Source organism: Ziziphus jujuba, chromosome 7, assembly GCF_031755915.1.
Source record: "Ziziphus jujuba cultivar Dongzao chromosome 7, ASM3175591v1".
Lineage (NCBI taxonomy): Eukaryota > Viridiplantae > Streptophyta > Magnoliopsida > Rosales > Rhamnaceae > Ziziphus > Ziziphus jujuba.
Genome location: NC_083385.1, coordinates 14,977,762 through 15,003,495, shown reverse-complemented (window position 1 = coordinate 15,003,495; position 25,734 = coordinate 14,977,762). Strand labels below are relative to the sequence as shown.

The 25,734-nt window shown below is 34.4% G+C and overlaps 2 protein-coding genes across 2 annotated transcripts; both read right to left on the bottom strand.

The window, feature by feature from the left end:
• Positions 1 to 14,407: 14,407 nt before the first annotated feature.
• Positions 14,408 to 17,324, bottom strand: LOC132804473 (protein FAR1-RELATED SEQUENCE 5-like). The gene is made up of 7 exons (XM_060818878.1): positions 17,291 to 17,324; positions 17,052 to 17,175; positions 16,617 to 16,884; positions 15,374 to 16,253; positions 14,679 to 15,290; positions 14,519 to 14,593; positions 14,408 to 14,418 (listed from the first exon to the last, which is right to left on the bottom strand). Exons 1-7 carry the CDS (start codon positions 17,322 to 17,324, stop codon positions 14,408 to 14,410), a joined length of 2,004 nt encoding a protein of 667 aa, XP_060674861.1.
• Positions 17,325 to 19,677: 2,353 nt separating this feature from the next.
• LOC107425081 (L-type lectin-domain containing receptor kinase IX.1-like) lies at positions 19,678 to 21,824 on the bottom strand. Its single transcript, XM_060818818.1, has one exon. It carries the CDS (start codon positions 21,728 to 21,730, stop codon positions 19,796 to 19,798), a length of 1,935 nt encoding a protein of 644 aa, XP_060674801.1. The 5' UTR covers positions 21,731 to 21,824; the 3' UTR covers positions 19,678 to 19,795.
• Between the last annotated feature and the right edge of the window lie 3,910 nt (positions 21,825 to 25,734).

Below are 25,734 nucleotides of genomic sequence, written 5' to 3'. Positions count from 1 at the left end.
ACCATAAATTAAAGGAATTAAAACCACCATTCCTTTAAATTCACAAATATATATATATATATATATATTTTTTTTTTGGGCACCAAAACACACATTAAAATTATCATAAATTAACAATATAAACTTAAGGAGTAATTTTATTAAATCACCAACACATAAAACATATTTTTCAAATAATCAATTAAAACAAAATATATAATTAATCACCCAAAATAATTTTGAAGGTGGGTCACTCACCTGGAGCACATAATTAACCCAAGATCCTCCATGGGATCAATTCCATGACGCATATGTGCTCCTCGAACAACAACATTACACATCTCAAATAAATTAATATTTTATTCGGATAAATAATACTCGGTACCCGGAGGGTTTAACATAAACGTTAACCAAAATTGACGAGTAATATACCGAATCGAAGCTTGTGGAACGAGGATCACGAATTGAGGCTTACCTCCCGGAGATCGGACCCGTGGTGGCCGGAATCTCGTCGGAAAGCTCACAGATTTTAAGCCTTCGATTCTCACAATCCGTCGTGAACTGAGGAAAGTAGACACTGGATTTGGGTTCAGAGGGTCAGAATTAGTGGGAAAGGAGGGGCGATGCAACTGGAAACTCGCCAGAAAGTCAATTTCTCGGTGGGCCGCCGTCATCACTGGAATCCGCCACCACCGACGGCGCGTCCGGTGGCCACTGGCCGTGATTTTTTGTGGGAAGGTAGATCTGGTGATGTGTAACTCAACGGGACCGGTGGTGAGGCAAACAGAGGTCGGAATAGGGAGAAATCTGGGTTTGAAGTGATCGGCGCCGCCGTCGGAAAAAGCCTCGGTCCGGGTGCGTCGGCGGTCGGTTGGCTGTGATTTTTGGCTGGCCGGCCGGTTTTCAGGTGGGCTTCAAGGTGGGGTGGTGCGTGTACTGTTCCAATGACCGAAAATGGGTAAACGGTGGTGGCCGGTTTGTTTCTTTCTCTAGCTCTCTCTTTCTCTCTCTCTCTCTCTCTCATCCCTTCTTTCTCTCTCCTCTCCCCGGCTCCCGTGTTTTGCCAAAATAAAAGCCACCTGTGGGTGACACTGTTTACTCACAGGATTGGCTGAAATTGTGACACGTGGCATATACTATTCACTCAAGCCAAATATATTAAAATATTACGGTATTTAGAAAACTTCACATGTCCATAACTTTTTAACCAGATGTCCAATTTAAGCGTGCCGCTAGTCTATGAACTTGTATCGACGAGTACTTCACAACCATGCATGAGTCAAAGCTCAACTTTGCATGAACAAAAAGTCAACTCCGGCATCCCTTGGACAGTTTGGACCTCAAATTGTTTTGCCCATAACTTTCAAACCGTAGCTCCGTTTTTAACGTGCTACTAGTCTATGGACTTGTGACAATGTGTACTTCGTAACGGTACCTCAGTCAATGTGAGATTCCATCGGGAGTAAAAAGTCAACATTTGACCCTTTTTCGGTCAACGACTGTCAAAACCGGTCAACCTTGGTCAAATTTGAGAAATTTTAGTGTATTTCGGGACAGGGTGTTACAACAGTGCCACGTGCTATAATATTTTGGAAACTGCCTTGGGTAAGCTGGCATTCAACACCTTACATAACAAACAATGTTACAAATTAATTATTACATATCTAATTGTACACTGCACATGGATGTGACAATAAAATACACAAGTTCAATAGTTTTTAAATAGTGAAAATAAAAGTAGAAAAATTATATATGATTGACAAATTTAAAGTTGACTTATTTGTGAGTTGTTAAAAAACCTTTGAAATTGTCCTTCGTGGTGGATAGACAGGAGGAGCATTGAGGTCATGATGTGATGGCGTCAGACGATTGCCAACATCATCATCATGTATCACATCCTCGTTGTGTGCCTCATTGGGAGATGACTGCTCCCCATGTGTTTGAGGATTTGATTCGAGCGTAAAACCACATGCCTCTGCTAATTTATTGAGCTTGTCAACGTTGGGATTCCCTTTGATGGCCTCCCACAAACCATGGATCATCAACCGTAGCTGCTTAATTTCGTCGGACTTAGCCACTTTTTTGGGATGTGGCCTATGGATGTCGAAAATTTTTTTAACGATATAATGTTTGCCACGACCCCTAAGCCGACCTTCAATCTGCTCGGTCCCCAATGCTTGCATAAGGATATCATCCAGAGGGGAGGACTCAAATTCCCCTTTGTTGGCTTGGTTCCTTAAGCCATCCTACAAGAAAATAATATAATTTCACTGCATGTCAACAACAATAATGTGTAGCGTTTAGGCATATGTAATTAATTTCAAACAGTTGTATCATGAATAACATAACTTACAATCATTTCCACTACACGTTCAACATCTTCATTTGCAAATTTTCCATCCTTTCCCATTCGTGCCGAGTCCATAGGTCCTCTTGGCCTATGTAATCTTGGGTGCATCTTTCCTTTTGTTACGAATATTGAAAATAAATATGAATTTCACATGTGATGAAATTAAATAATATATGAACTTCAAAACTAACATTATTATTTTTCAGACCATGAGCACTTCCAATCTCGCATATCCCAATGCACCCATTCGATGTGGATACTTGTTTAATTGTCTTCGTTCGGAAAATTTTTTACTTATTTCCTACAAAAAATTGACACACATGCAATAAGTTAAATATGCTAGCAAACATTGAAGTGCATTTGGATATATAAGGAGAACTAAACATTAATGGTTGGCGAATACAAAAATACCTGGCAGTTGTCGGTCACCCTCTGACTTACAAACTCATCCTAAACGTCCTGGGTTATAAAATCATATACTTGTGGTCGGTGCTTCAAAAATTCAAGCGTGCCCAAATACGATCTGACATAGTTTACATACATATCACTCTTGAATCTCCTCCATTTCATAGCACAATCTACGAGAGTTTGCTTCTTTAAACTCTCATATTTATTGGAAGATTTATGCGAATTACAAATTAACAAACACTTCCAGATTTCATATACATATTGAATGAGCAATACCAATTCATAACTAATTTACAAATAAACTTTACATGTATTACTTTTATCTCTTTCTATAGGCTGTTCTTGAGGTCTTCAGGCATGTCTTTCCACTGACAAATAGAAATTGGTATTGTACTTCTAACCAGAGACCCTTCCAAGTTGTTCATGTGCACGGCTGGACGGTTTATTGCAACTCTGAACTCATTCTATTGAGGTGGCTCATCCGTCGTAATACATTCCATCCTTGTATGTCCTCTTCGTTTGTGTTATTTGGATGTAGGATTGGGTGCGGCCATTTTAGTCGAGGCTGCTGTATCAGCATCATTAGCGACGAGGCCATTTCAGCACATGAATCCATAACTTAAGTACTGTAGACAATTGGAATGATGATTGTAGAGGCATCAACAGACAACAATGAGAACATTAGAAGTAACCACGAATCTGTTCCGGCCACCAGAGTGGTGGACACGGTATGGATCAGACCGTTGATAAGAACACGCGCATAAATCAATTTTAAAAAAAAAAAACTATTTAAGAAAGCATAAGGCAATGCCGACCCTAGCATCTGCTTCAACAATATTATGTATCTTCAAAAAACCTAAACAATGAAGAAGAGTCCAAACAAAATAAATAAATAAATACATCCAATATGAAAAGATGCGAGTTGGTTCTTCAAGCATCTAATTATTTGTAAATGCTATTTAAAATATTTTGTAATCAATACAGGTAACAAGGAATATTAAAATAAAAAATAAAATGAGACATAAGCCGACGATAATACATGTAAATAGCGTTGGCATTGGTTAATTTTTTTGTATTTCTATTTTTTGTCAATATTTGTAAAGGTAATCTACAATATTTAGAAAAATTTATTTGACATCACGTGGGTTTTAAAATCACTCAAGATAAAAAGAAAAATAAAATTTAGAAAATGTGTGTCTAAGCCGACACTATAACATGCCAACAACGTTGGCTTTGGTATATTTTTTTTCGACTTGTGTTGGAAAATGTTGTTATATTTCCTGTATGATTTGTTTAACATTTATTTAATCTTCAATCTTTAGAAAAAGTAATTTGACATCATGTGGGTTATAAAATCATTCATAATAAAAAGGAAAATAAAATTTAGAAAACATGTGTCTAAGCCGATGCTATAACATGCCAACGACATTGGCTTTGGTATATTTTTTTTGGGACTTGTGTTGGAAAATGTTGTTATATTTTCTATATGATTTATTTAACATTTGTTTAATTTACAATATTTAGACAAAGTTATTTGACATCATGTCGGTTTTAAAATCATTAAGGATAAAAAGGAAAATAAAATATTGAAATACATGGGCTTACGCCGATGCTATAACATGCCAACGGCATTGGCTTGGTCTAGCTTGCTCTACTTTTGAATGTTTGAATATTTTCATAAATGTTGAATAATTCGTGTTCATAGTCAGCAAAAAAATTTGCTCAGAACACGAATATCATGTCCCATCCAATTACACGCGACTAAACTAGCCAATCTTTGAACAGTGAAAATATCTATGTAATTAATTTTTGACAGAGAAACTTAACTTGTTAAGCAACATATCAATTTCGATCACCAACGCATGGGATTTGCTATTAATGATCACATACGATCTTAAGTAAAGCTGATGCTATGGACATATACCCTCGTTGGCTTTGTACGTTTATTATTTAATTGTTTTCCTTGTTATCCTTCGCCATTGGAAGTTACAATCTTTTAATGTCATTTAGATTGTTCCATCCAGATACCAAAAAAAAAAAAAAAAAAAAAAACCCAAAAACAGAACATACGGTTTCATTCTCATCACAAATAAGCTATTTACCAGATCATCTTTCCTAGGACAGACATGCACGTTTGTTTGAGGCGTTATAATGGTACAACTTATATTAAAGTTGAAACGAATTGTTCATAGTTATTTTCATAATAATCCTAACGCTGTTTTGTTTTTTTTTGTTTTTTGTTGTTGTGTTATTTTCATTTCGGAATTGGCACCATGAGGTGTTTAAGGAAGTTGAGAAGCCTCCTCATCGAGGCAACAATTATCAGAGGTACAAGCTCATCCTGATTATCAGAACAAATTTTAGAATCAAGGAGTTTGACAGGGTCGAAGGGATACTGGTGGGTAGAGATGCGGAGTTGAAGCAACAAATACAGAAAATGAACGAGAGTTGTCTATTATAGGAAGAAAGGGATTTTCAGAGATGTTTTGTCTGCTTTCATTGGTGCCTTGCAACTCCATGTGTGTGTTGACCTTCTCTGAAAATCCCTTGCTTACTCCTCGTCTCTACCCATCTGAATCCCTTCGACCATGTCAAAATCTTCCAATCTAAAAGCTATTCTGATAATCATGTTAAGCTTGTTCTTCTCTAATTGATGCCTGGATGAGGAGGACTCTCAGTTTTCTTAATCACCTCATGCTACCAAATTCGAAATGAAAATAAGACAAAAGCAGACGCTAGTAAATGTACGTAGAGTTGGCTTAGGTGCATGTTGTAATTCCCATTTATTTTCTTTGTAAATAGGGTTCTAATTTTGTTAATGTTTTTGTATACGTTGTGTAAAATGAGCCTAATAAATAACTAAACAAAATATTTCTTAAAATAATTTATAAATAAATACCGACTGATAAGCAGGAAAGAGAATTTTTTAAAAAACAAAAAAACCTTACATAAATAAATTAAAAAAAAATACCAACACTACCTAATCCCTACAGCATTAGTTTTAAAATCCTTAAATATAACAAGGAAAATAAAAAATTAATCCGGCATAAGTTGACGCTATAACATGCCAACAACGTTGGCTTTGGTATATATTTTTTTTCGACTTGTGTTGGAAAATGTTGTTATATTTCCTGTATGATTTATTTAATATTTGTTTAAAATTATTTTGTAATTATTTAATCTACAATCTTTAGAAAAAGTTATTTGACATCATGTGGGTTTTAAAATCACTAAGGCTAGAGAGGAAAATAAAATATTAAAATACATGGGCATATGCAGACACTATAACATGCCAACAGCGTTGGCTGTGTCTAGCTTGCTATACTTTGGAATGCTTGAATATTTTTATAGAAATTGAATAATTCATGGTCACGGTCAGCGAAACGATTTCCTTAGAACACGAATATCATGTCCAATCCAAGTACACATGTCTAAACTTGCCAATATTGGAACATTGAAAAAATTTATGTAATTAATTTTTGACAGAGAAACCTAAATTTTTAAGCAACATATCAATTTCGATCACCAATGCATTGGATTTGCTATTAATGGTCACATACGATCATAAACTTGCCAATATTTACATAGCATTGTCTTTGTATGTTTCTTATTGAACTCTATTCCTTGTTATCCTTCGCCATTGGAAATTACAATCTTTTAATGTCGTTTAAATCGTTCCATCCAGATATAAAAAAGTCCCTAAAAACATAATATAGTGTTTCATTCTCATCCCAAATACGCTATGTAAAACGTTGTGTAAAAACGAGCCTAATAAATAACTAAAAAAATATTTCTTAAAATAATTTATAAATAAATAGCGACTGATACGCAGGAAAGAATATTTCTTAACAAGAAAAAAAAATGACATCAATAAATAAAGAAAAAAAATACCGATGCTACCTAATCCCTACAACGTCGTCTTTAATGTATTCTAAAATCATTACAAGATAAATGGAAATTACAATAGGGAAGATTATTAAAAATATTAAATAAAGAAAAAATAATATTAAAAATATTTACAAGATCAATGGAAATTACAATAGGGAAAATTATTGTTCGAATTGTTTTTCGAATATTCTTTTTTCTATATGATTTTTTAAAATGTGTTTAAAACAATTTGTAATTATGTATTCTAAAATCATTAGAAATATGTACTTGACTTCACGTTGGTTTTAAAATCATTAAATATAACAAGGCAAATTAAAAGTAACGAGGCATAAGCCGACGCTATAACATGTCACCCGCGTTGGCTTTGCTTTTTTTTTTCTTTTTTCTGTTCATATTTGCTATGATTATTTTGTTATTTTCTCTGTCAAGTGATGTTTTTGAAAACTGTGTTAATTACTCTGCATAATTGTCAAACAGGTAAGGTTTCTCAAAAATTGACAATTTAACAGTTATGTTACAAGCCGCATGCATATGGATGGGACAAGTTCTTTGAACTTTTGGGGAGATCGATCGGCAAAGAATAATAAGTGTCATTAATATTGATGAAGTGGACATGTTTTCCATCCCAGGGTTTCTTTAATTATTTACATTTGAATAATTAAGTAGGCGATATTTTTCGAGCAAAAATATTTACACTTGTTGTGTCAACTACTCTAATTAATGGTAAAACTAATGCTAGAATCAATTGACCAAGGAATTGAAGCGTTGGTAGTGTGGCGTCTAAATTTCTATTGTCACACCTTAACGTCGATGTTTATCAAATCGACTTTTACACGTTTGACTATGTAATTAATTTTTTCTCTCTTGTTGACCCACTCAGCGAAGAGATTCACTATTGCCAATTTTGGAAAAGTGAAGAAGGCTACGTTTGGTATACAGAATACGTATTCTTTTAAAAATAGGAATAGAAAATGGAAAAATGATTGATAATTCTTTATATGTTTGGTAAAAATATTGACTTAAAATTAAGATTTAGGCTTTATAAATATTGACTTTTTCCAAAAAAATCAAATTTGATAAAAATTTATTAAAAATTAAATTTTATATTTATTTATATATTTTTAGTATATGATAATCAATTTAAATTTAAATATGATAAGGATATTTTAAAGTTTATCCAAATTAAAACATGGGAATAGGGATTCTGAGGTTTTAATAAGCAATTGCTATTCCTTTAAATGGAGGCTTATCTATTTCTATGGAATAGCTATTACCAAATTCAAAAGCTTACCAAACGTAGGAAAAATAAAATCTATAGAATAGAAATTCTATTCCTATGTTTATTCCATAAACCAAACATATCCATATAAATCAATAAATCTAAGTAATAAATGTTTGTCAGAAAACCCTAAATGTTTACGCAACATATCAAATTGTATTTGACCAAATTGGATTACAGAGCAAATCGAGGACACTGGTCAGCACGTTTTTCAATCCACAATCTTCTCTTTCACTGTGTCTGCTACTTCACTGTGTCAACTACTGTTTATAATGATACAACCTATAATAAAGTTCATATGAATTGTTCATTGTTACATTCAGAATAATCCTATCGCTGTTTTGTTTGCTTTTTTATTTTTATTATATTGGCTTTGGTTATATTTTCATTTTGGAATTAACACTGATGAAATGATTAAGAAAGTTGAGAATCCTCCTCTCGATGCATCGGTTATGAGAAGGACAAGCTCATCATAATTCTCGGATCAGCTTTCACAACCAAGTATTTCGAAAGGGTCGAAGGGATTCTGGTGGGTAGAGGCGCGGAGATGAAGCCAGAAATAGAGACAATGTAGGAAGATTTGTCTGTTACTCAAAGAAAAGGATTTTTAGATAAGGTTCAATAGGAGATGGAGTTGAAAAGCGCGAATAAGAGAGTAGAGAAACTGCTCATATGAACATGTACCAAATAATAATACAGGTATTTGCGCTTTTCAACTCCATCTCCTATTGAATCTAATCTAAAAATCCCTTTCTTTCTGTAACAGAGAAATCTTCCTCCATTGTCTCTATTTATGGCTTCATATCCGTACCTCTACCCACTAGAATCCCTTCGACCCTTTCGAAATCCTCAGTTGTGAAAGTTGTATCGAGAATCATGATGAGATTGTCTTCCTCAGAACCGATGCATCGAGAGGAAGATTCTCAACTTTTTTAATCACTTCATTGATGTCAATCCCAAAATGAAAATATAACCAAAGTCGACGCAACTACATGTCCACCACGTCGCCTTTGGTGCATGTTCTAATTACCATTGAATAAATAAATAAATATGGTTTTAAATTTGTTACAAATTGTGGATATGTTGTGTCAAATCCTTTGTAATAAAGCTTTCTAGACTATTTAAAAAATTTAACACGATCATTGGAACTGACAAATGCAATACAGTAACTATTTTTACTGATAATCTGTACAAAACCTTACCACCATCGAATGAAATTACAAAGGCAATAAGGTCAATAAATTATCATAATTTTGTGGACATAAGCTGACAAATGGTCGTTGATAGAGCGTCGGCGTTTCCTCTTAAGACGATGCTGGTGTATCCACGTAGCATCGGCGTTGGTCCCCTAATAAACGTACACATATTTTTTTTATACATTGATTCTTTACATGACTTGCAAAGTTTGTTTTAAGTCCTCAGTAATTATTTTGGCCAAAATCGGTGCAAAAACATACAAGACTCAAACAAAATTACGAAGGCAATACGATCAGTAAATTATCCTAATTTTGTGGACGTAAGCCAATCAATGATCGTTGACACAGTGTCGGCGTTTCTCCGTAAGACGATGATGGTGTACCAATGTATTGTCAGCATTGGTACCCTAACAAACGTAACACATCTTTTTGTTGTAGCCTGATGCCTTACATGATTTTGCAAAGTTTGTTTTAAGTCCTCAGGAATTATTTTGACCAAAATAGGTGAAAAAACTTACAAGACTCAAATGAAATTACAAAGGCAATAAAGTCAATAAATTTTCCTAATTTTGGACGCAAGCCAATGAGCTTTCAATGATAGTGTCGGCGTTTCTAGATAAGACGATGATGGTATGTCATCGTCGCATTGGCATCAGTCCCTTAATAAACATACCACATCTTTTTTTTTTACCTTCATTCTTTACATGATTCGCAAAGTTTGTTTTAAGTCCTTTGTAATTATTTTGGCCAAAATAGGTTTAACAACTTACAAGAATCACATGAAATTGTGAAGGCAATACGGTCAGTAAATTATCCTAATTTTTTTCACGTAAGCCGACGAATGATTGTTGACACAGTGTCGGTGTTTCTTCATAAGACGACGATGGTGTATCAACATAGCATCGGTGTTAGTACCTTAATAAACGTAACACATCTTTTTGTTGTAGCTTGATTCTTTACATGATTTGCAACGTTTGTTTTAATTCCTCAGTAATTATTTTGACCAAAATCGATTTAAAAACTTAGAGGAATCAAACCAAATTACGAAGGCAATACGGTCAATAAATTATCCTAATTTTGTAGACGTAAGCCGACAAATGGTAGTTGACATAGCATCGGTGTTTCTTCATAAGATGACGATGGTGTATCAACATAGCGTCGGCGTTGGTACCCTAATAAAAGTAACACTTCTTTTTGTTCTAGCCTGATTCTTTACATGATTTGTAAAGTTTGTTTAAATTTTTCAGTAATTATTTTGACACAACTCGGTGTAACAACTTACAGGAACCAAACCAAATTACGAAGGCAATATAGTCAATAAATTATCCTAATTTTGTGGACGTAAGCCAATGAATGGTCGTTGACATAGCGTTGGTGTTTACCCATAAGATGACGATGGTGTACCAACGTAGCATTGGCTTTGGTGCCCTAATAAACATAACACATTTTTTTGTTGTAGCTTGATTCTTTACATGATTTTGCAAAGTTTGTTTTAAGTCCTCAGGAATTATTTTAACCAAAATCGGTGCAAAAACTTACAAGACTCAAACGAAATTACAAAGGAAATAAAGTCAATAAATTTTCCTAATTTTTTGGACGTAAGCTGACAAGGTTTCGTTGATAGCATCGGCGTTTCTAGATAAGACAACGATGGTATGTCATCGTCGCGTCGGCGTTGGTCCCCTAATAAGCGTACCAAATCTTTTTTTTCTACCTTGATTCTTTTCATGATTTGCAAAGTTTATTTTAAGTCCTCAGTAATTATTTTGGCCAAAATCGGTGCAAAAACTTACAAGAATCAAATGAAATTACAAAGGCAATACGGTCAGTAAATTATCCTAATTTTGTGGACTTAAGCCGACGAATCATCGTTGACACAGTGTCAGCATTTCTCCATAGGACGATGATGGTGTACCAAAGTAGCGTCGACGTTGGTACCCTAATAAACGTACACATCTTTTTCTTGTAGCTTGATTCTTTACATGATTTTGCAAAGTTTGTTTTAAGTCCTCAGGAATTATTTTGACCAAAATTGGTGCAAAAACTTACAAGACCCAAATGAAATTACAAAGGCAATAAAGTCAATAAATTTTCCTAATTTTATGGACGTAAGCCGACAAGGTTTCATTGATAGCATCGGCGTTTCTAGATAAGACGATGATGGTATGTCGTCATTGCGTCGGCGTTGGTCCCCTAATAAATGTACCACATCTTTCTTTTCTACCTTGATTCTTTACATAATTTACAAAATTTGTTTTAAGTCCTCAGTAATTATTTTAGCCAAGATACAAGAATCAAATGAAATTACGAAGGCAATACGATCAGTAACTTATCCTAATTTTATGGACATAAGCTGATGAATGATCGTTGACATAGCATTGGCATTTCTCCATAGGACAACGATGGTGTACCAACGTAGCATCGGTGTTGGTAGCCTAATAAATGTAACACATCTTTTTGTTGTAGCTTGAATCTTTACATGATTTTGCAAAGTTTGTTTTAAGTCCTCAGGAATTATTTTGACCAAAATCAGTGCAAAAACTTACAAGACTCAAACGAAATTACAAAGGCAACAATGTCAATAAATTTTTCAAATTTTAGATGCAAGCCGACGAGATTTCGTTGATAGCATCGACGTTTCTAGATAAGACGATGATGGTATGTCATCATTGTGTCGGTGTTGGTCCCTTAATAAACATACCACATCTTTTTTTTTTTTTTTTTTTTTTTTTTACCTTGATTCTTTACATGATTTGCAAAATTTGTTTTAAGTCCTCAGTAATTATTTTGGCCAAAATCGGTGCAAAAACTTACAAGAATCAAACGAAATTACGAAGGCAATACGGTCAGTAAATTATCCTAATTTTTTGGACGTAGGCCCACGAATGATCTTTGACACAGCATCGGTGTTTCTTTATAAGAAGACAACGGTGTATCAACGTAGCGTTGGCGTTGGTACCCTAATAAACTTAACACATCTTTTCGTTGTAGCTTGATTCTTTACAGGATTTGCAAGGTTTGTTTTAATTCCTCAGTAATTATTTTGACTAAAATTTGTTTAACAACTTACAGGAATCAAACCAAATTACGAAGGCAATACGATCAATAAATTATCCTAATTTTGTGGACGTAAGCCAATGAATGGTTGCTGACACAGTGTTTCTTCATAAGACGATAATGGTGTACCAACATAGTGTCGGCATTGGTACCATAATAAACATAATACATCTTTTTGTTGTAGCTTGATTCTTTACATGATTTGCAAAGTTTGTTTTGATTCCTCAGTAATTATTTTGACCAAAATCGGTTTAACAACTTACAGGAATCAAACGAAATTAGGAAGGCAATACAGTTAATAAATTAGCCTACTTTTGTGGACGTAAGCTGATGAATGGTTGTTGACATAGCGTTGGCATTGCTTCATAAGACAACGATGGTGTATCAACGTAGCGTCGACATTTGTACCCTAATAAACATAACACATCTTTTTGTTGTAGCTTGATCCTTTACATGATTTGCAAAGTTTGTTTTAATTCTTAGTAGTTATTTTGACCAAAATCGATGCAACAACTCATAGGAATCAAACAAAATTACGAAGTCAATACGGTCAATAAATTATCCTAATTTTGTGGACGTAAGCCGACGAATGGTCATTGACAAAGCGTTGGCATTTATACAGAAGATGACGATGGTGTATCAACATAGCGTCGGTGTTGGTACCTTAATAAACGTAACACATCTGTTTGTTCTAACCTGATTCTTTACATGATTTGCAAAGTTTGCTTGAATTCCTCAGTAATTATTTTGACCAAAGTCGGTGCAACAACTTACAGGAATCAAACCAAATTATGAAGGCAATACGGTCAAAAAATTATCCTAATTTTGTGGATGTAAGCCAAAGAATGGTCCTTGACATAGCATCGGTGTTTACCCATAAGACGACGATGGTGTATCAAGGTAGCGTCGGCACTGGTACCCTAATAAACGTAATACATCTTTTTGTTGTAGCTTGATTCTTTACATGATTTGTAAGGTTTGTTTGAATTCGTCAGTAATTATTTTGACCAAAATCGGTGCAACAACTTATAGGAATCAAACCAAATTACAAAGGTAATAAGGTCAATAAATTATCCTAATTTTGTGGACGTCGGCGTGTCTTACTAAGACGACGATGGTGTGTCAACGTAGCGTCGGTGTTGGTACCCTAATAAACGTAACACATCTTTTTGTTCTAGCTTGAATCTTTACATGATTTGCAAAGTTTGTTTTAAGTCCTCAATAATTATTTTGGCCAAAATTGGTGTAGAAAATTACAAGAATCAAATGAAATTATGAAGGTAATACGGTCAATAAATTATGCAAGTTTTTTTGACGTAAGCCGACGACGATGATATGTCAACTTAGTGTTGGTGTGTGTCCCCTAATGAACATTACATATCTTTTTTGCTCTAGCTTTATTCTTTACATGATTTTGCAAAGTTTATTTCAATTCCTAAGCAACTATTTTAGCCAAAATCGGTGCAACAACTTACCACCATCAAACGAAATTACAATGGTGAGGGGAAATAAGCGAAAACAACCATACATCAAATAGTGAACTAAAACGACGTGTACTTGTTCGTGTAGCGTCGACATTTCTATAAACCGACGGTCAAACGTTACTTTCATGTCGGCATTGTTCCACATTAAACCATTTTGAATTATTTTATAATTTTTCCATTTTTTAAATGAGATTTAATGTTTTAATTAAATTTATGTGTACTTATTTTGATCAAAATCAGTCAAGAAATTTAAACACATCGAATGAATTTACAAAGGTAAGACAGTCAAATTATTATACTATATTTGTGCCTAAGCCGACGAGTGGTCTTTAAAGTAACGTTGGCATGGACTGATAAGACGATGATGAATAGTCAATGTATCATTGGCGTTGGTCCCTTAACAAAAATAATATTTCTTTTTGTTCTTGGTTTATTTTTTACAGGATTTTGCAAAGTTTGTTTAAATTCCTCAGTAAATATTTTATCCAAAATCGACGCAAAAACTTACAAGCATTAAACGAAATTACAATGTTGAGTGGAAAGAAGAAATAAAAAAATTTGCATGTAATTATTTTGTCTAAAATATATTTGGGGTACAAAGCCAACGCGTTTACAAGGCAGTAGTAGTCCTCTTTGATATCTAAAAAAATGTTATAATACTTTGTATTTGGAGGCTCAGACAATGGCACCAAACTAAGGAAACAATTATTGCCACATCAGTTTTGCAAGCCTGGTAGTCCACACGCAGGGGTCATCCCTTAAGCTACTAATGTGGCCCTGCATAACAAAACATGGAAGACTATAAGGACTACTTTCAAATAGGCATCAGGGACAAGATATTTAATAGGCATATGGTAGTTATAACCTAGTTTTATACCTGTAAAATTAAAACTGGTCAGCATCATATTCAAATTCTGATTCTTGTTTACATATATTCTCTTGTTTTGAGGACCTACATAGAAACCATAATAGTTTGTACATGATGTGATTGTTCCAATTGCATAAAACCAATAAATAATACAGTTTTTTTGTCTTACCGAGTGTTAAGGATTGGACAGTTTCTTTTGTCGTGTGCTTGGTCAATTTTTCCACATCTCTTGCAACATCCCTTTGACCTCTATACTTAGCAGCATTTGTTACCTTCTCTTTCCCCCCTTTTAATCTTCTTCCACATCCTTTTGCCCTCACTTGAGATGGGTCTTTTAGAGTTGTGTCATTAACATTACTACCTTTTTCAGAAATGCCTCCATTGTTTATGCTATCACCTACGGAATTAAACTGATCAACCAAACTTTGTAGAGCATCATTCACAATTACAGCTGCCTCTTCATTTGACATGATGTTATCAATGAGTTCTGAGAAAAGTTTGAACAGTTTACTTTGCCACATTAACATTGAACCACCTTTTCCAGTTATCTCTAAACCTTCTTTGTCGTATATTATTTGAGATTTTACAGCTCTAGTCCACCTTTTCATTATATATTGATTCAGAAGAGGAATATAACCAAAAAGTCGCAAAAATGCCAAAATATATCTACATGGAATCCCTTCACTCTCAAACTTTTTACAGCTACATGATGCATAGTCCAAAACTTTATCATAAACAATTTCTCGAAACCTTGGGACACTTCCATTTGGACAACTCTGGACTGTATACATTTTATATGTATCATTTTCACTAACAATTTGTGGCACTGTTACTAAGCTATGCCACAACTCATCTTGAACTTACAAAAAATCTTGCGTGTGTATATCTCAGCCATTTGCTTCTTCATTTCCAATGGCAGTTTCAAAACAGGCTTCTCATTAATATCAACATGATTAGCATGTAAGTCTTCATGACATTGAGGTGCAAGTGCCCTATTAAATTGAAGTATAAAATCCATCAATAAATTTTTCTTCGAAATGTACCCCTTGAAAAATGCATGAGAACTTTCTGCACGTTGGCTACTTAACATTCCAGCTGAGAATACATGATTAACATATTCCGGCACCCACCTCGAACGTAGTTCAAATATTGACTTTAACCATTCATTGTCATGTAGGTTCGCCTTTTCGATGATAGAAGCCCATTTTCTTTCAAACTCTTCCAGACGTTCTGATTCCCAAATACAGTGTTTGAAATCCTTGTAAAAATCCCTGTATGTGATTGCATTTAAAGATATAGAAAACTTCTCAAGCATGTGCCAACTATAATACCTATGGAATGTATTCGGTAAGCTCTGAGCTATAGCCTTTGTCATTGCAGGATATTGATTGGTGATAATCATCTTTGGGGTATTTGCAGGCATGCTATTCTTTAATAGCTCAAATAACCAAACAAAAGATTCAGTTCTTTCATCGTTTAAGAATGCACATGCAAATATTATTGTTTGACCATGATTGTTAACCCCAACCGAAGTTGCAAATATCATACCATACTGATTAGTGTTGTAAGTTGTATCAAATACCATTACATTACCAAAACATCCATAAGCTCTTCTACAAACTGAATCAGACCAAAAACAACGCTTCAATTGACATTCATCATCTGCATCTATTTCAAACATAAATGATGGATCCCTTTCTTGCTCTATTAGGAAATATTCCTTTAATAGTTCTGCATCTTGTCCCTGCATTTAATTACGCAACTTAGCTTCGTAGTTATAAATATCCTTCTTCGTACACCCAATATTCTCTATACCTCCAACTTCAAATTTAAGAATACTTATTTGTTGGTGAGTTGGCACGTTTGTTGCTGAAAACTGCTGTGTTAGTGATTTTTTGGCTTTAGACACATTACGATGTGACCTCAATAAATGTACTTTTTTAGGGCTTGATAATGGATGACTGTGCTCTTCAACAAATACACTAATGATATTTCCCCATTTTGGACATAACCACGTCTAATTTTGCCTTACAATTATCTTTTGTTATCCCCGACACCTTTTTTTCTTACCACCCTTTTTAGAAGATTCTCCTTCTTTATAACAAACAAATTCTTTCCTTATAACTTCATTGGTACCCTTACGTCTCTTACTGAAATTGCTACGAACACTAAATCCCGCCTCTTTTGAATACTTAATGTAAAACTCAAGTGCCTCATCTATCGATATAAACTCTTGTCCAACCATTGGTTTTAAGTTTTCCGACACTTGGGGAATGTAAACATCATCAACGTCATTAGAGCATGATAGCAGGGATATTTCTACATTGCCAGCATGATGATTATTTGCTTCATACTGTAAATCATTCAGTTGCCATCTGAGATAATAAAATCAACATATGATCATTATTAATTTCCATATAATACATTTCGATCCACTTCCAAATCACACTTGCTGACTACTTATAATTTATATAACATGTTATTAATCATTAATGCCACAGGGAAGGGATGAAAGCATAGATTTTACAAAAATGAAGCTCACAGGGAAAGGATGGAAGCAATCAAAATTAATAGATGAACATGTATAAAACGGGTGAAACCTTGGCTTCCCGCAATTGGAGCTTCCTCTTCTCCTCTGTCCATGTTTCTGTCCCTTTTTTTTTTCCCTAAATTGGAAACAAAAATAAATTCATTAATACACATTGTCAGAATTTAAAAATTTTATCTTTAAATCTAATGGATTATACTTAATGATTACGATACAGGAAACGAAATACTAACCTTTAACCCCGAGTATGGTACCATCGGCAGCCATGCGACATTCGGAACGGTGGCCGATTCGGAAGGATTTGGGATTTTTGAAATGGTTAATGGATTTTTGAAATAGTCAAGTCAGGCCTCCCAGCTACACCGTTTGGTGAAAAATTTTCAACGGCCAGATCTGTGTGAAAATATGGTGCGTGCAAGGCAAGAAATGAATAGCGGGAATGTTAAAGGAATGTAAAATTTTCAGCAATTATTTCTCACGCATGACAAAATGTAATCTGAGCCGCTCGGGAGACTCATTGTAATCTAATGGCTGACCAATTTCCTACATTTTTGGACCGCATCTTTTTCGTCCGGTCGGTCATGACCATAGAAGAACTATATATATATATATACATACATATTGATAAAATTTGCCTAATATAATATGCACCAACTTTTTTTTTTTTCTTTTGGTAAACATATTAGGCCCCACTTGGTTATAGGGCTGTCTTTCTTTTTGACCTTTTCTATACTGCAACCCAAGCATCATTAAGGTATTCTATACATCTAATTTTGATTTCTTTTTTCCTAATTAGGTTTGAATAATGGGTTTCTATAAAACAACAGAAACGGACAAGACAAAAAAGATGAAGTCGGTTTTGGGGAATATTAAAAAATGGAATGAGACAAGTAGCTTAAAGAGATTTTTAGTTTGTCTCATTTATTTTAGATTTGTACCTAACCTCAGAGAAAACGCCGATTGCCGTCTGTATTGGTCTGAATCTACAAAGGCTTTTAAATATATATATATATATATATTTTCATCATAAGTTCCATTGCTGGTGTTGTTAATATATAATAATACATTAAAAAGTTTCAGATATAATATGATGCTACATCAGCCCTGTTGAGCCGGCCGGTCATCACCAATGACATTTGAATATGGTATCGAGCATTTTAGCATGAGTTTTGGATCCAATAAATTTTCGATAACCAAGAATGACTGCAAAAATAAGGAGAGTGAGAAAAGATACTTTTGATTATTGAGCCTTTTTTACGGTTATTTTTTTTTTCTTTTTTTTCTTTTTTTTTCTTTTTTTTTTTTTTTGGTCTTTTTTCACATTAATGTTGGGCTAGGTTATATGTACCAAATTGTTTTACCAAAATTATGTGTGTCAATATTTATTCATGGCAAAATATTAATATTTGATATAGATAAGTGGATCAAAAATATAAACAAATTAAATATTACTATATCATTTATCATATTATTTAGTAAATAAATTTAGTAAAAATTTTAATAACTTTGACTTTATTTTTATATTTTATCATTGCTAATTTATTTTTCAAGATGTTGCACTTTGGACATTACGCCAAAATTTGGTTGAGGTACCCCTAAAGTTAGGATGCTTTAATAAAATCCAGCCTAATAGCAATTAATTTATGTTACTAAACAAGTAGGTCAAAAATTTTTCAACTTTAGCTCCGTTGCTTTGTGTTGATATAATAACTTGCTGTGTTGATCCCGGCAGTCAAATATGCGGACTGACTACAAACCCGCATTGGGGCTCCTCAGTGCTCATTTTGGAAATTTGTCCCAAAAAAAGGAGTCTCATTTGGAAACTGTGATTAGGATCAATAGTAAACAATGATATAGAAGCCAGGTTTGTCTAAGGAGGACCTTTGCAATATACTACAAAAATAAATAAATAACCAAAAAAAAAAAAAAAAAAAAAAGCATTCCTCACCGGCCATTTAGCAATGATGAATTACTGCAGGTAAAATTACTTTTGACCATTATTTTCAGCTATAAATTGATCTTACTGTAGCTAGAAGCACTTTTAGGTACAAATTATTGGCCACAAGTGTTGTTATTGTGATTAAAAAGCATTGTCACAAAATGTAAACTTTTAGCACACTATTTGTCATGGCTAATAACACTATTTTTTTGGTAGTTAAATTTGGATTCTTGGTTCAAGTAACTCATTCGCCGCACTAAAAATATTTTGGATGATAAAACAATAATTTAAAATATTTTGGATGATAAAACAATAATTAAGGACTCTTTAAAGATCATGTTCAATTAACATATTACTAAAACATTATTGAAAATCAAAAACAAAAAAACATTTATCAAAACATTACTAGTGACTTGTAGGAATACAATTAAGCATTAATTTGGGGAAGAGGGGGGAAAAAAGTTTTCTAGTTTAGAATTTGAAAAGTTTAATAAGTCATACCAATATATTAAAAGAAAAAAACAAATTAACAGCACCAACCAATATATAACACTAAATTAAAAGCCTAAAAGCAAGTAACACCATTATTAAAACTAAGCGAGACTTGATTGAAGAATTGGAATCTTCTATCTATTTCAAAACCGACATAAAAATGAATGGAATCTACCAACTACTGCAAATTATTGTGTTCTTGATTCCAGTTCATGGATGTTCTATAACAGTACTACATATTTAGAAATATATATTCCAGAACAACAATGTATAAGTAATAAATTTTGATGACTTTCTAGTTGATCTATCACCGACCCACTTCAAGACTTGTAGTCAGTAATGGCTCACCTGAGCTGACAGGGAGTGTAGGCACATCATAAATTGGAATAGGCATCTTAGGAGGAAGATTGGGCAACTCTGCCTCAAAGTTAAGGACATGAATGGCTTGCCTAATTGATGGCCTTAGACTTTGATCTGGGTGAGCACACCACAGCCCTACAATCATCAAACACTCTACTTGTCTTGGATCAAATTCCATATGCAGCTTCTCATCCACAACCATTTCAAGTTTTCCTTTCCCATAAAGGTTCCAAACCCATTCTACCAATCCAATTTCGGAATCCTCTTCGATACGATCAGCTGACTTCCTTCCCGTAGTGATTTCTAAAGCAACCACACCAAAGCTGTAAACATCAGACTCTTTGCTAGCCCTTCCAGTGCTTATGTATTCCGGAGCCATGTAGCCTAATGTCCCAGCCAACCCCGTTGTCTTGGGGGCAAGCTCATGGTCCATAAGACGGGCTAATCCAAAGTCTCCAAGCTTGACATTGAAGTTTGCATCTAGCATAACGTTACTCGATTTGATATCTCTGTGCACCACACATTGTTCCCACTCTTCATGAAGATACATCAATGCCGAAGCTATTCCAAGAGAAATCTTGTATCTCACACCCCAAACAAGAAGGCTTTTCTTGCCAAAAAGGTGGGAATCAAGACTACCATTAGGCATGAACTCGTAGACCAGGAGGAACTCACCTTTGTCGTGGCACCATCCTATGAGTTGCACCAAATTTCGGTGTCTTAAGCTGCTAATCACCTTCACCTCAGTTATGTACTCTTTTTTTCCCTGTTTTGATCCTCCTGAAAATTTTTTCACTGCTACAACCATATTCAAATCTTTTAAGTAGCCTTTGTAAACAGTACCGAAACCTCCTTTACCCAACTTCTTGTCATTAGAGAAGTTGTTGGTTGCTGAAACTAGATCAAGGTAAGAAAACCTTCTTGGTCCAGCTCCTCTTTCGAGATCAACATTAATCGAAGTCGTGTTCACGGTCTCTGTTTCTTCCCTGTTTTTCTTTTTCCGCTTCCATAACACAAAGGCCATAACCACCCCAGCAATCAAAACACCCCCTGAAACTGTCAAAGCCACCACTAATTTTGTCTTCCCACTATTTTGGTTATCTGTTTCTTTTATATCCAAACTTGAACTAAAATCCCATGATTGAAGAACATTGCGCTCTATATAACGACCAGTACCAGCAGAGAACCCAACAGTGACCCACTCAGGCAAAACCTCCATCAAGTTGATTTGGTAAGAAAGGCTGGTGTTCTCTTTGGCATTAGAAGTTTTCTGGTACATCCAAGAGACACTTAGATTATGAGTAGTAGCATTGTAGTTAATCCATACATCAGCCGTGTCACCGCTATGGAAGCTAGCATTCCAAGGGATAGTGACGACCGAAGAAACTGAGTTGTTATTGATCCCAACATGCTCATATGTAGGATCCCATTCAGTGTCCGCGAAAGAATCGAATTCAACGTGAACAATTTGGTTCTTGGTTGAGTCACTAGTGGTGGTGTTGAATAGACCTAGAAAACTACCTGCAGAGTTGGGTGGAATTTGAAATCCATGGGGAGCTAGGAAGAATGCAAGGCCAGCACCATAAGGTGTGCGGCCGAGTGTGTCGATGTAGAAGGAGAAATGGGTTGTGAAGTCGGAGAGCTTTCTAGTGCCAGCATCCCATAGTCGGACCCTGTCTGCAGAGATGACTCTGCCTACTCGACAGAGATAATTAACATTGTCAATTAGTTCAACAGCTCCGACTGAAGGTTCAGCAGCTCCCTGATAAAGAACATTTGGATTACCTGGTTCGAAACGAGGTATTTGGAATTGGATTGAATAAGCTAAAGGAAGGTTGAAAAGTATACAGAATAGCAATTGTGCAGCTCTTGAGGTTCCCATATGTGTTTTAGAGAACCAAGGGAGACACTGAAAGTATATATATACTTGTATATGCAAATTAAGTTAATGATGCTGTAATTAACTTCAGACAAAGCCTTCTTAATTTTATGTGATTGATGAGAAGAAGCTTCAAAGAAAGTTTATTGAGTAGATGATAATATAAAGAAAGACCACCATGCAATTTCATTGGAGGTATTTGTTTGTAAACAAATGAATTTATTCATCATCTGGTCTTAATTATATTAACCAGAAAATCCAATAACGATGGAAATCATTATATTAATCAGAAAATCTAATAAAGGTCGAAATCAATGTTGAATATTTTTTTTTTCTTAATTATATATAATACAATAATGATTATCCAAGGTTTCTCTTCAAAACAAATGGAAACAATTCGGTAGCGAAATATGGAAATTCTAGCTAAGCGTATGCACTTACATATATGACGGGTGAATAATTCCTATAATAATACTCAACCTGTAACACATTTTCAACAAAATTGAATTTTCATGTCAATTTAATTCGCTGTGAAAAGTCTTCCACGCAAGATCATTGTCATAGCTAAGAAATTAATCAATACCCTGACCCAATAAAATATTAGTACGGAGATTTTGTCCATATATGAATTATTGGTATAATTCAGATGTAAATCTACCATATACCAGAGACTTGAAGTAGCATGGAAATTACTAAAAGATTTCCACCTGAATGGCCATCTCCTCCTCAGGAAGATGATGTACTGCTTTGGCTTAGTTTATTTCATATTTAAAGGAAAAGAAAACTAGCATGGAAATTTAGGATAATTCGGTAAAGGTAGATCAACCAGGCCTAAGATAATAATTTAGTTTTCCAACCTTTAAATAGTTAAATATTTCGAGTTTTGATCCCATGATAGTAGAACCACAAGAATACACACCCAAATTCTAGAATTTAGATTTTGACCCCGCTAAAATTCCCCTTCCAAAAAAAAAAAAAGAAAAAGAAAAAAAGAACTTAATTTCTTATATCTAGAAATAGTCATGAAAAATGGAAGCAAAAAACTGAATAAAATAAATTATATTCATAGACTCGGCCCGAATAACATCATCGAAAATACGTTTTCAAATCCTGAAACCAATCATGTTTATGTTACATCTCCCCTCCTTTATATCAAAATATATTGTAATCTCTGTTTCAAAAAAAAAAAAAAAAAAAGTACTACTAATAATAAATTAATAAATATGCATCAAAAGACTAGTAAGGGAAATGGGCCGGCTTGTACTTACTTGACCACATGTTATGCCTTTGATTTCGAAAAAAGGGAATTTGGCCCAATGATTTTATAAGATTGAATTTAGCGATTGGTACCTCTTTATTTGTTTTTTTTTTTTTTTTCTACTTTTTAATATTCATTTTAATTTTAGAACAATGATAAATGACTTGGTATCCTTATTTTACTCTCCCAGCATCACGTTATTTTCATCACACCACACCAGTATTCCCAAAACATTCAGATGTTGCAGTCCCAAAACATACCCACCTCTAGCTTTCCCTTCTCTTCCTCTAATCCCCATAACCACTTTCTCTTACCCACTATTTCGTCCTCTCTCAGTTTTCTCCACAGACCCAATACTTTCTGCTCTTTTCCACTCCAACCTCGACACAGAACCCTGCCATGGCTAGCCCAAGTCGCCGAACCAACCACCTCTACGGAGACTAATGCGCAAGAAGAAGGTCCCATCGAACTCTTTCAATCTGATTCCCCTATTTTTGCCACCAATGATGAACCTTCTTCTATCCAAGTGGCCACCAGCGTTCTTCTCACCGGAGCCATATCTGTTTTTCTCTTTCGCTCTCTCCGCCGCCGTGCAAAGCATGCCAAAGAATTGGTACGAAATTAGACTACCACTTTATTTGTTGCTTTCAATTTCAAATTTTAGGATTTTTTTTTTTTTTTTTTTTGGGTACAGGATTTTGTTTACTTTACTTCTTGATTTTGTCAGTGATGTAACAATTCAACCTCACATTGTGCATTGTGTGTTCTTTCTTTAGTTCAATGCTGCATTTTTATTTTCCATTTTCCTTGATTTCATTTTTTTTTTCTTCTTCTTGTAGTGATGTGTCTGTTGCTCTTCTATTTCGCGTTGATAGTCAAATCCCACATGTTAGCATGTAAATGTGATTCTTCAAGTTTGAGTAATACAAGAAATTGGTTTTGATTTTGGTTAGGCGCTTTGATTTTGCAGTTCTGCTGTATCTAATTGTCACAACATATTCCTGGGGAGCTGGGTTTTATATTTTGTCAATTTATCCATTAACTTCTATATGTTTCCAGCAAAGACAATTTGATTACCAATGATTTCATAGGTAATTACCGAAGGTCCGATGGTAATCAAATTTTTTTGGCAATTTTAGAACTTTTTCCGAACTTTATGGGGATTTTGCTGTTTAGGATCATTGATGAATGTATATTTTGCATGTAGTTACACGAAACACACATTAGAGGACTTATGGGAATCAAAAAATTTGTCAATTGTAATTACCGAAAGGCCTTCGATAATTACCGATGAAACCTTCGGTAATTTTTCTAGCAAGGACAATTTGATTACCAATGGTTTCATCGGTAATTACCGAAGGCCCTATGGTAATCAAATTATTTTGGCAATTTTAGACTGAACTTTATGGGGATTTTACTGTTTTGATTCATTGATGAATGTATATTTTGCATGTTGTTGCATGAAACACACATTAGGGGACTTGTGGGAGTCAAAAAATTTGTCAACTATAATTATCGAAGGGCCTTCGGTAATTACCAATGAAATCTTCGGTAATTTTTCCAGCAAGAGCAATCTGATTACCGATGGTTTCATCGATAATTACCAAAGGCCCTACAGTGATCAAATTTTTTTGGCAATTTTAGAGCTTTTTCTGAACTTTATGGGAATTTTGCTATTTAGAATCATTGATGAATGTATATTTTGCATGTTATTGTACAAAACACACATTAGGGACTTGTGGGAGTCAAAAAAATTTGTCAACTATAATTACCGAAGGGCCTTCGATAATTACCGATAAAACCTTCGGTAATTTTTCCAGGAAGGGCAATTTGATTACTGATGGTTTCATCGGTAATTACCGAAGTCCCTATGGTAATCAATTTTTTTTGGTAATTTTAGAACTCTTTTCAAACTTTATGGGGATTTTATGGTTTAGGATCATTGATTAATGTATATTTTGCATGTTGTTGCACAAAACACACATTAAGGGACTAGTGGGAGTCAAAAAATTTATCAACTGTAATAACCAAAGGGCTTTTGGTAATTACCGATGAAACCTTTGGTAATTTTTCTAGCAAGGGCAATTTGATTACCGATGGTTTCATCGGTAATTACCGAAGGCCCTATGGTAATCAAATTTTTTTGACAATTTTAGAACTTTTTCCAAATTTTATGGGAATTTACTGTTTAGGATCATTGATGAATATATATTTTGCATGTTGTTGCACGAAACACACATTAAGGGACTTGTGGGAGTCAAAAAATTTGTCAACTGTAATAACCGAAGGACCTTCGGTAATTACCGATGAAACCTTTGATAATTTTTCCAACAAGGGCAATTTGATTACCGATGGTTTTATTGGTAATTACCGAAGGCTCTACGGTAATCAAATTTTTTTGGCAATTTTAGAACTTTTTCCAAACTTTATGGGGATTTTGCTGTTTAGGATCATTGATGAATGTATATTTTGCATGTTGTTACACAAAACACACATTAGGGGACTTGTGGGAGTCAAAAAATTTGTCAACTGTAATACCGAAGGGCCTTCGGTAATTACCGATGAAACCATCGGCATCGGTAATTACCGATGCACCATCCGTATTGATTTTTTTTTAAAATGTTTTCACTTCTTAAGGTCTATTTCTCTCTTATTTGGTTTCGGATAAACACTATTTAAATGTTTTCACTTCTTAATGTCTTTTTTTCTTTAATTTTTGTCAATGGTTATCATTAATAAAGCTAGATTT